This window comes from Melanerpes formicivorus, unplaced genomic scaffold, assembly GCF_026170545.1.
Source record: "Melanerpes formicivorus ecotype bairdi unplaced genomic scaffold, bMelFor1.0.p_v2 SCAF_7, whole genome shotgun sequence".
Classification (NCBI taxonomy): Eukaryota; Metazoa; Chordata; class Aves; order Piciformes; family Picidae; genus Melanerpes; species Melanerpes formicivorus.
Genome location: NW_027142359.1, coordinates 6,369,243 through 6,381,579, shown reverse-complemented (window position 1 = coordinate 6,381,579; position 12,337 = coordinate 6,369,243). Strand labels below are relative to the sequence as shown.

General features: G+C 44.6%; 1 protein-coding gene across 2 annotated transcripts in view; it reads right to left on the bottom strand.

The window, feature by feature from the left end:
* The window catches only part of CACHD1 (cache domain containing 1), a 127,517-nt gene that overhangs the window by 60,295 nt on the left and 54,885 nt on the right, over positions 1-12,337 (bottom strand). For both annotated transcript variants that reach the window (XM_068140813.1, XM_068140814.1), the window contains exon 3: positions 11,363-11,511. In XM_068140813.1, coding sequence (XP_067996914.1) covers positions 11,363-11,511 — 149 coding nt within the window. The remainder of the gene's footprint in view (positions 1-11,362; positions 11,512-12,337) is intronic.

Here is a 12,337-nt window from a genome sequence, read left to right as displayed (position 1 = left end):
TACACAGATTCTCTCTCATCTCTTCACAAATATTTTACATACCTCAGACTTTTGACATAGAAAATGTTTAACTCCACCTGCCTTCCTCCATCCCCACCTAACACACACAGCTGTGGACGTGCTCATCACTGGAGAGAGATCTTTAATTGTGGCAGCAGCTCAGAGCACTGAGGGTAGTGAATAATGCTGTGGGAACAAGAGGAGGCAGCTCAGTTCCTTGCTCTACAAAAGTGTTGTGGACTCTTCATTGGATGCAGGTGTCTGGGTGGTTTTTGGTGTTTTCTCCAAAGCAGCACAATCAGCAGCAGTGCATCAGCACTGAGGTTTTGATTCAAGACTCAGACAGGGGCAAAGAGCTTTTGATGATCTTCTGCATTATCCTCGCTCCTCATGGCAAGAAAGAGAGAAATAGATGGACAAACAGATAAAAAGGGCTCCTGTCCTCTTTACTAGACCCACCTCAAATTGAATACTGCATCCAGTTCTGTTGTCCCCAGCATAAGGACACAGCCGTTGGAGCGAGTCCAGAGGAGGGCCACAAAGATGATCCAAGGGCTGAAGCACCTCTGCTATCAGAACAGGCTGAGGGAGCTAGGGTTCTTCAGTCTGAAGAAGACACTGGAGAGACCTTATAGCTGCCTTCCAATACCTGTAGGGAGCCTAGAGGCTGGAGAGGGACTTTTTTAAGGGTGTCTATAAACAGGACGGGGGGGAAAGTTTGAAGGTGAAGGAGATGCGGATCCTAGGAAAAAGTTCCTTAGTACGAGGGTGGCGAGACTCTGGAATAGGTTGCCCAGAGAGGCTGTGGATGCCCCCTCTCTGGAGGTGTGTAAGGCCAGACTGGACTAGGGCAACCAAATCTAGTTGAGAGGTGTCCCTGCCCATGGCAGGTGGCTTGGAGTAGATGATCTCTAAGGTCCCCTCCAATCTAAGCCATTCTATGAGTCTATGATATGACCCCACCACCATCAGGTTGTAACACTGGAAAGGGATGTTAAGTCAGACACCAAAATCAGCCGCATCATGATGGTGTAGAACCCTGCACAGGCTTGTTCACTCTGCCTGGACTCCTTGCTGAAATTACTGCCAACCTGCTCTGTGAGAAATCCTCAGAGTCCTCTTCACCCAGGGAAAGACTTGACATTTCCCAGCAATGTAGTGCTCAGATCAAGGCTGGGGCTTTTCCTATCTGCACTAAAATGTAACCACTTCAAAATGTGACAGCCCCTACCAAGTGAGCAAAAATGTTGCTGATTTTTTGTTGGCTAAAGAATCTCAAGACTAAGATGGATTGATAAAGGATGGGTTCCACAAAAAAAGCATGTTTACCTTTGGGCAAAACCAGAAGGAGAAGAGCTGGAGACAGCAAATTAACCACCCTCATGCTAAAGAAATAATTTCCAAGGAATCCTAAGGATCAAACTCATAGGGACAAATAATGACTTTTCAGGATGTTAGCTAATTGTCCCACTGCTCCCATCACAATCTATTAGTGATGGCAGCTGGATACCTTGTTAGCAACTAACATGATTCATGTCTGAGAGCACAGGCAGGAAGTGCTGGGGTTTAATTCAAAATCATCTGGAATCTTCCTCTGTTCTGGGTTTATTTTATGCCACAAGTCACTGCTCACAGTCACTCTAAGTGACAAGTGCATCCTGCCACACAGCTCTCACACTGCCCCAACAATTCACTTTAAAGTACCTAGCAAAGAATCACAAAATTGCTTAGGCTGGAAATGACCTTTAAGATTATTGAGTCCAATCATTAACCCAGCACTGCCAGGTCAACACTAAACTATGGCCCTCAGCACCACACCTCCAAGGCACTGAAATGCCTCCAGGGATGGGGATTCCACCACTGTCCTGGCCAGCCTGGGCCAGGGCTTGACAAGTCTTTTTCAGGAAGAAATTGTTCCTCATGTCCATCCTAAACCTCCCCTAGCAGAACTTAAGGCCATTTCCACTTATTCCTTGGGAGAAGAGACTGACCCCATCTGGCTCCAACCTTCTTTCAAGGAGCTATAGAGAGCCAGAAGGCCTCCCCACTCAGCTCCCTTTTCTCCAGGCTGAACAACCCGTTCCCTCAGCCATTCCACACCAGGCCTGTTCTCTGGACCCTTCACTAGCTTTATTGTTCTTCTGGCCCTACTCCAACACCTCAATGTCCCTCTTGGAGCTGAGAAATTTTATATCTCTTGATTCAAAATGTCAACTGCATTGCTGCATCACTTCTTCATACACACAAAGCTGCCAAACTGAATTCAGGTCTCTCAGTCATGATAGATATTAACACAGGGTTTCAAGCAGATGAACACCAGGTCCAGCTTGGCATTTCTTCTAGGAAGGCAAAAATAAAGTTATCACCCTGGCATGGACCCCTCGCAACCCCAAACCCACTGCCACAGGCCAAGGAGATCGGTGCTCTGGCTATAAACACCCTGTTGACCTTGCACTTTTCATTGGAGCATGCTGAAGCACTTTAAGGCAAAACTCAACCAAGTGTCTCAGTTTCTTCCACTAAGCATTGTGTTATCCATCAGGAAAATGAGAACACAGATGCCTAAATAATCTGCAGCAGAGCTGGAAAAGGAAAGGCAAGCTGCAGGGTTGCTGCAGCCAAGCCCACCCTTTGTTTCTCCTGCTACAGTGCACAAGGAGCAAAAAGAGAATCTAGTTAATAGGAAAATGATAGGGAAAAAAAAATATGCAGAATTATTTTAAACCCTATAAATTAAACAGCAGCCCTCAGACAGACCCATACAAGGCCTGCTCCAGCGTGAACTATAGATCTACATCCAAATTACTTGGAAGTGCTGGGTCAACAGTTGGAAAAGTGTTCTCCACTGTGAAACCTCTTTTTGGGTTAAGTTTGCCTTAAAGCTGACTTTCTGCACCTTGCAATGGGGTGTGTTTTCAAAGTTCCATGATACGAGGACCTTGAGAAGAGACCTGCTCTATCTTCAGAGAACCAAGACCAGAAACTGGGCAAAGGCAGGAGGGTGGCAAACGTATCTCTACTCTACACTGCAGAGTTTCCCACATGCTTCTTTTGGGCGATCCAAGTTGTTTAAATTATGGATGTGCTATTAACCTATTTGCCATTAAAGATAAAATTACATCTAAATTTCCAACTCTGCCATGTAGCATTTCCAGTAAGTTTTCATATTCTTGGCTCTAACTCCTGGGTTTATCTTTTCTATTCATATCTTGCATTTTTTCCACACAAGTTCTACAAATCTTCCCATCATTTACTTCGGAAGAAGTCAGAACTCCCAAAACCTTAATACTTTAAGATGTGCCGATAAGCATTGATCACAATGAAGTCTGAATTTTCCCCAGTGCCTTCCACTTATCCTAGCAGCAAGAGTATGAGTTGGACAATAACTGTGATGATTGCGATCTCCTCTCAAGATCTTGTCCAAAATGTTCCAGGTGGTAACACCACAGCCAACACTTAAGAAGTCCTTCAAAACCCTTCCTAGAAAACCACAGCAAACACTGTACATAGATGTTATTAGTTTGGATATTTACTTAAATGAGAGGAAAATCCAAGCAGAAATCCAGGCTGGGCAATGAATGGATGGAGAGCAACCCTGCAAACCCCTGCACTGGGGATGCTGGTTGATGAGCTGCTCAGCACAGATCAGCAATATGCAGTCATAGCTCAGAGCCACCTGTGTGTGACCTGGGCTGATCCCTAGCAGCATGGGCAGCAGGTGGAGAGATGGGATTCTGCCCCTCTGCTGAGCCCCCACCTGCAGTGCTGAGACCAGCTCCGGAGTCCTCAGCACAGCACAGACATGGACCTGTTGGAGAGGGGCCAGAGGAGGCCACAGCAATGATGGGAGGGCCGGAACCCTTCTGCTGTAAAGACAAGCTGAAAGCTGGGGCTGTTCAGCCTGGAGAAGCAAAGGTACCATGGAAACCTTCTTGTGGCCTTTCAGTACTTCAAGGGAGCCTAACAAGGAAGCTGGAGAGAGGCTCTTTATAAGGGCCCATAGCAACATGCCAAGGGGTAATGACTTAAAACTGAAACAGGGAACACTTAAATTTTATATTAGGAGGAAAATCCAGGAAGAAAATTCTTCACTGTGAGAGTGGTGAGGCACTGGAACAGATTGCCCAGAGATCTGGTGGATTCTCCATCCCCTGAAAGTGTTCATAGCCAGGTTGGACAGGGCTTTGAGCAACTTGTATCTAGTGGAAAGCATCCCTGATTGGAACTAGATGACCTTCAAGGTCCCTTCCAACCCAAATCATTGCATGTTTCTAAAAGACATTGGCTGAAATTCAGCTTCAAGACAGGCCCACTTGCCCCATCCCCCTTTCCCTGCTTCTCTCTGTAAAGCCCTTCCTTCTGGATTGCCTTTAATGAAGGGCCGATCGAAGCTGCATCCCGAGGGAGCAAACAGAGCTGTGACTCCCACTTTGATCTCTTCCCCACGGAAAAGCGCGCTCCCTGCCTAGCTTGCAAGATGTTCATTTGATTGACGTTGGCTCTGATGTGCAAACTGCTTTGAACTTCAGACACTCAATTCCCATCAGGCTGCACTCATTTTTATTCTCCTTCAACAGGATTTACAAGCAGGAGATCAGCAAGTGTAGGAGATAAAATAAATTTGCAGCAGCTTTGAATCTTACATCAAACCAGGGCTCAAGTGAGCTCCAATCAGATCGCGTTTGGCCGGAATTTACAGTGTACAGTTTCAGTTTAGGGGGAAAAGGAGGGAGCTGTGGATTAAAATGACACTTGGGCAGCCGCTGAAGGGGTCTCATTGTTTTAAAGACTCGTTTCTTTCCCTCTCTTTATGTTCACCCAAATTTCAAGTTGGTTTTAGTATGCAAATAACATTGCATGAGAATTCGGCATTGCTTCTGAAACACGGAATAGCTTTGGCTGCTTAAGACCTTCAAGATCATCTACTCCAACCTTCAGCCTAGCACTGCAAGGGCATCACTAAACCATGTCCCTGAGCACCAGGTCCACACACCATCTATGTACCTCCAGGGATGGTGTACCAGTGGTGTACACCACTGCTCTGGGCAAACCAGTCCAGTGTTTCACAACTCTTTTAGTGAAGAAGTATTTCCTAACATCCAGCCTAAACCCCCCCTCACAACTAGGCAGGCTTTCCTGGATTATAAGGAAAGATTTTAACTCCTACGTTACACACTTGAATATATGTTGCTACTGAATCTAAACAGAAGGCTGGAAAAACACAGTTTTATGAATAAATTCCACACAACATCCCCCACACACACACAAATTACTGATCATTCACAGGATCACAAAATGTTAGGGGTTGGAATGGGCCTCCAAAGCAGGATCACCTAAGGGCAGGTCACACAGGAATACATCCAGGTGGGTTTGGAATCTTTCCAGAGAAGGAGTCTCCACAACCTCTCTGGGCAGCCTTCTCCAGGGCTCCAGCACCCTCACACCAGAAGTCTCCTCATGTTGAGGTGGAGCCTCCTGTGTTCCAGCTTGCATCCACTGTTCCTATTTGTGGGGAGCACCACAAAGAGACCATCACCTTTATCTTGACACCCACCTCTCAGATATTTATAGATATTGATAAGATCCCCTCTCAGCCTTCTCCTCTCCAGACTAAATAGCCCCAGGTCTCTCAGTCTTTCTTCATAGGAGAGATGTTCAAGTCCCTTAATCATCCTCATAGCTCTCCATTGGGCTCTTTCCAGTAGATCCCTGTCTCTCTTGAACTGGGGAGTCTAAAACTGGATACAGGCAGAGAAGTTGGTCCAATTATTTCAACTACTGCTTGCAAAAATCAAAATATACTTGCTGTCAGATGTAAAAGTGCATTATTGGAAGGAAGGCTGCAACCCAGTAAAACAAACTCTTCCAAACCCCACTTTCTCATGAGGAGCTCGGTTGCATTTACAAAGTAAAAGCAACAATCCAAGAGAGAAATTTCCTAAACACCAGCTAGAGTTTATGGACAAACCAAGATCATGCCAAGACTAGCACTTTGAGCACTCCCTACACGCTTTACAAACCCACATGCATTTACTGCAGTCTGATACCCTGCAAGAACAGCAAATACATGTGCAATTTCATGCAGCATGGCCCACCCACTTCTTCTCTGAAAGTGCAGCTCTTCAGATATTGCAGCAAGTGGAGGACCTGAATGGGATTCCTGTTATCTCCCACTTAACTGCTCCGGAGAGGAAAGATAAACACAGAAAGAGCTGTGATAAAACCAAACTGCATTAGCAAATATTTAACCATCTGTTTAAAAAGCAGAAAAAAACAGACCACTTCTGAGGGTGGTATCACAGCCAGGGAGTCAATGATTTTCAGAAATAGGTTTGTAAACTCCCTTAGTCAAACAGCTCTGGTAAGGTTTGTAACACAACGCTGCCAAGTATTGTGTTTTACCAACAAATATTTCTCCATTCCATCTCCTTTCACAAGTTCAGATAAATGCATTCCCTAAGGCCTTATCAGCAAAGTTAAATAAAGAACAAAAATATATTTCTACCTGCCTTGAAACAAGTTTCTTAGCAGTAGAAGCAAGGACATTAATGAATGGCAAAGCACCTCTCCACAGATGGGGTTTCAAGACAACTTTCCACACAAACCAGTGATGAAATTCATTTCTGTCCTTCAGGGTAGAAACAAAGAGAAAGGGAAATGTTTTTACCAGCATAAGTGTATGGTTGGACCATAGACTTATTAAGGTTGGAAAGGGCGTCTGAGATCACCAATTCCAACCATCACTAAGGTTGGAAAAGCCCTCTTAGACCATCAACCTAATGTCAACCTAATACCACCACAGCCACTAGACCATGTCCCAAAGTGCCACACCTACCCATTTTTTGAACACCTCCAGGGATGGTGACTCCACCACCTTCCTGGACAGTCTGTTCCAACGCCTGACCACACTTGCAGGAAAAACACTGCTCCTAATATCCAACCCAAACCTTCCCTGGTACAATTTCAGGCCATTTCCTCTCATTCTGTCACCTGATACTAGAGAGAAGAGACTGACCCCCACCTCACCCCAACCTCCTTTCAGGGAGTTGTAGAGCAATGGGGTCTCCCCCTACCTTCAGTTTCACATGGGGATGCTGCTCAGTACTTCTGATAAACCAACGCTCCTTACTCTTCTCCCCGGCATCTTGCTGACACTGCTATAGCCCCATCTCCACCCCATCAGGCCATTTAGGTTCCCAGACTTCCTAAAGACCTACTGAGGGCTTTCTTAAGAATGAAGCACCTCAGGAGACACCACCTTGTACACAAAGGTATTTATCCTCTTAAGAAGGAAGATACTTTAATTATAACATTGTCCTGTAAATAGCCACCCAGTGCAATCATGATAGGGAACCTCTGGAGACAGCATGAAATCTGCTTCTCATGGCTCCTTCAGCAGCCTTTATTAGTGAGGAAACACAAAGCCTTATTCCCCAGCAGGAATTTCTTCAGAGATTAGAAGATGCATGTCACTTGACATCCATTTTCCTTATCTCCTATCAGTTTACCCATCCCTTTACTAAGAGCCTTGAGCACTTTATCCATATGAACTGCCTGGGTGGAGCAATGCCTCTTCTCAGCTCCTCAGGATGCTTCCTCTATACAGCAGACAGCCCTGGGAAAAGGAGCAAGCCTCCAGGCTCTGACCCTACAGACACAAGTATAGCCTGGATGGTAATGGTAGGGCAGATACCAGATCTTTGTACCATCTACCTATGAGCTTGTCTGAAAGCCATGTTCATTCATGTCTCTTCCCAGCCTCTGTCTCTCCCTCATTACCATTATGGTTTTCCATTCCCAAACCTCGATTAAGCACAACTGAAAACGCAAATACCTCTATCTGAAGAAAGGAACAGCAAAACCAGAAAGCCACATAGCCCCTGCTCTGTTGCCAAAATTTACTCCACAGTGCTCAGACCCCACCTCAAGTGCTGGGCCAGCTAGGGAGTTGTCAGCACAGAAGAGACATGGACCTGTAGGAGCAGGGCCAGAGGAGGACACAGCAGTGATGGGAGGGTTGGAAGCCCTCTGCTGCAAGGCCGAAATGAGAGAGTTGGGGTTGGTCAGTCTGGAGAAGAGAAGGCTCCAGGGAGACCTTCTGTGACCTTTTGGTACTTCAAGGGAGCTTACAAGGAAGCTGGCGACAGACCTGTTAGCATGACCTGTTGTGACAAGAGAAGGGTTAACAGTTTAAATTAAAAGAGGGAGATTTAGACTAGAAAGAAGGAAGAAATCTCTATTACATAGAGGATGGTGAGATGCTGTAACAGGTTGCCCAGAGAGGTAGTAGATGCCCCATGCCTGGAACCATTCAACCTGCTCTAGTTGCAGATGTCCCTGCTCAGTGCAGAGGGGCTGGACTAGACAAATTTTAAATTTCCCTTCCAACCCAAACCATTGTAGGATTGCATGAATGTAGCAGTCCACCTCCACTTAGCAGTCCACACACCTCAGCATGTGATTAACTTCCATGTACTCCAGCACGTGTTTGAATGCTTGGGTAAACAAGAGAAGCACAAGCATAGGATTAGAATATTTGCTGAATTACAGCCTATGGAAAAGTCTCCTGCCAAACCCACTCAATAGCCACCAACTGCACTGCCCCATCACATTGGTTTTGCACATTCTAATTTATTTATTTTCACCACTTTCCAAACAAGGTAGTTCCACTGCACAAATCTACCTTGGAAGGGAGAACAGAGATGTGATTGCTAGCATTTCATTACACTACTTAGGCCGCTAGATGTTGTGTGCAGTAGAGCAATCCAGAGCAGAGTCAGGCTGTTCATCCTAATTCTGAACTTGTCACCATGAACTGGAATCACAGTCACGTGGAATCTTACTCATTTGGGCTCTTCACTGCAAGAGCCAACAACGTGTAATGGCAGGAAAATAAATAGTATTTTCCCTCTCACATCTCACTACTTGACCAAATGAGGAATTGAAACATCAGGTTTCATTTCTTTTTTCATTGCTCCCTACAGCTCCCTAAAAGGAGGTTGCAGTGAGGTGGGGGCTGGTTTCTTTCATCTAGTATCAGGTGATAGGACAAGAGGAAATGGCCTGAAATTGTGCCAGGGAAGGTTTAGCTTGGAGATGAGGAACAATTTCTTTCCTGCAAGAGTGGTCAGGCATTAGAACAGGCTGCCCAGGGAGGTGGTGGAGTCATCATCCCTGGAGGTGTTCAAGAAATGTGTGGACATAGTTTAATGCCCATGGTGGTCTTAGTCTGATGGTTGGACTCAGAGGTCTTTTCCAGTTGGAACAATTCTATGATCCTATGACTCTATACCATTTTGTGCTTTTTCGGTCCTTTTTGTTCTCTTTTATTTACAGTCTCCAGGTCTGATATTCTCAGAGTTTATCTCAAGCAAGATGGCAAATTGTCTTTGAAGCCAGTGCTTAAGATTTTCAGGGCCACACACATGGATAATTTTGTTAATGCTAACAACAAATATAAACTAAATATATCAAGTCATTAAAATAACCTTTTAAAAAAAGCATCCTTTCTCTAAACTATATTTCATCATGTCCTTCCCAACCAATTGTTCCAAAACTGCTGAACTTCCAACAGTGTCCATAATCCAGATGGCTCTGTTTAAGGGTGATGAAGGTTCAAATGTCACCATGCATTTAGAGGCTGAACACCACGTGATAAACAGCCTTAAATACCGTGGGACAGATCTAGCTTAAATCTAGCTTAAAAACCCACCCTGAAGATAATGTGCTTCTGACACTGTGGTGTACCAAATGTTTGCTCAAGTAGAGCCTATAACATGAAACACCTCGCCGCAGCAAGAAAAAGAACAGTGTCAAGCAGTCGTAACACAAATATTTCACAAGCATTCTGAAGGATAAACCACAGCCCTAAGGACACCCACATTTTCAAGGTGCAATCCAAAGCAAAGTGTCTCTTGCAAACAAATAGCACAGACAAGTCTGTGTCTTTCAATGTGACTTCTACAGCACCAGCTCTAAATCAATTACTGTTGCTGTAACACCAGCACTAGCACATATCTTTAAAACCTCAAGGATAAGCTGTCACTACCAATAGAATCATAGAACTGTTGAGGCTGGAAGAGACCTTTTCAGATCATCAAGGCCAACTGCTCACAATCCCACTACTACTGCTAAGCTGCTATCACTAAACTACAGCCCTCAGCACCATCTCCACATATCTTTTAAATACTTCCAGGGATAGTGACTCCACCACCTCTGTGGGCAGCTTGTTCCAATGCCTGATACTCTGGCAGGAAAGAAATTATTCCTAATGTCCAACCTAAACCTCCTCCAGCACAATTACAGGCCATTTCCTCTTCTCCTATCACCTGGTACTAGAGAAAAGAGACCAACCCCCATCACACTCCAATCTTTTAGCAAGTTGTAGAAAGCCAGAAGGTCTCCCCTCAGCCTCCTTCTCTTCAGACTAAACAACCCCAGTTCCCTCAGCTGCCCCTCAGCAGCCCTGTTCTACAGAGCCTTCACCAGCTTTGCTGCCCTTCTCTAGACCCACTCCAGAACCTCAATGTCATTCTTGGAGGGGCACAGAACTAAACCTAGCGTTCAAAGTGCAGCCTCATCAGTGCTGAGTTCAGGGGCATAATCACTTCCCTGCTCCTGTTGGTCACAGGATTGATTGATTGCTGATACAGGCCATACACAAGTGTTTAAAATTTGAGCATTTAAAAGAAATTACACTTTTATTGGGAAAATCAGATCTTCTATCACACACTTAGGAAACCCAAAGTAGTTATTGCATATACACAGCATAACAGAACCCCAGGACAACCAACTGCCAGGATTTAGACTACCCAAAAATTCTGTCTTTAAAACCAAATCAAATTGAAATGAACAAATTCCATTCCCAAGCAATGTGCTCCGTTTCAATAAGCCTCTAGGTATCCAACAGCAGCATGTCAATTCAATTAAACTGTACTGCAATGGGTTTTAGCATGTGATGTACTGACCAACTCGTGATTTTGGTTACTGCATTTCAAAAGGAGGGGGAAAAAACATCCCATGACCAGCTTCAGAAAAGTTGTTCAGAATAAGGAGTGTCTCAGTTGAGACACTGGGTATAAACAGACTCATTTTGTATGGAAGACTAAGATTGAACAAAGCTTTTTCCTTCTGGTTTCATTTTACCATCACAGCTGAATCCCAGTTCTTGTTTAGAGTTCTTCATTAAATGAATACTTAGTAGAAATGTAAAAGCAAGAGGACAAGACAAGAAGGACTTCTTGAATGCTGTCTTCCTTCTTCTTCGAAGTGGCAGAAAATACAGGCCACTTTGCAAAGAAATCATCTTTTTGTCTTCACATATTACATGACAGCAGAAGAGATTTCAGAATTTAATACTTACTCCATCATAGAGGGTGGAATTGTACAGCAATCTTGGATTGCAGTCAAGGGTGATGTGAGATGAGCAGTGTACGATGCTTCCACGACTTGCTTGTTACGATTCACAACATCCAAGTAACGGTTAAACTTCTCACGGATTTTTTTTGCCAGCTGAAAAATGATAATAGTAAAGATGAAGATTAAGCCAATGTCTCTCTATTACCCGACTTAGCAACCAACTGAAATGCAAAGGAGAAACTGCCTGGGTTAAAGATCTTGCTTGGCTCATGCTACTTCAGTGGCTTAAGCACTGTGAAATCAAGTCATTAATAACATTTGCCATAGAAAACAGACTGCACAATAAGCTAAAACACTTTTATCACCTAGCAGGAGCACTTGAACATTAAGTTTTGCATGGACAAGAAATGAAATTTCCATTACATTTAATTTCCCTTTCATTAAGGTCTGACACCTGTATGTGACTATCTACAGAAGAGTTTGGGTTGGAAGGGACCTGAAAGATCATCTAACTCCAACCTCGCCTCCATGGGTAGGGACACCTTCCACAAGACCAGGTTGCTCAAGGCCTCATCCAACCTGGCCTTGAACGCCTCCAAAGAGGGGGCATTGACAGCCTCCCTGGGCAGCCTGATCCAGTGTCTCACCACCCTCACTGTAAAGAATTTCTACCTAATCTCCCGTGTAAATCTACCCCCCACAAGCTTCAATGCCTTGGGCCTCATCTTGTCACTACAAGCCCTCATAAAAAGTCCCTTCCCAGCTTTCTCATAGGCCCTTTTCAGGTACTGGCTTCCTACTGATGCTCTTCAGTACAATGCTCTTGTAAGGTCCAAGTAAAACAGGCCACAAGACAATTTAAAGCAGCTTTCTAAATGGACACTTAAGGAAAGCCCAAGTAATAATATTACAGAAGACCTCACCTACAGAAACCTCTTACTGCTTCAGGAGCAAAGAGCCCACACTGCCATGTTGGGCC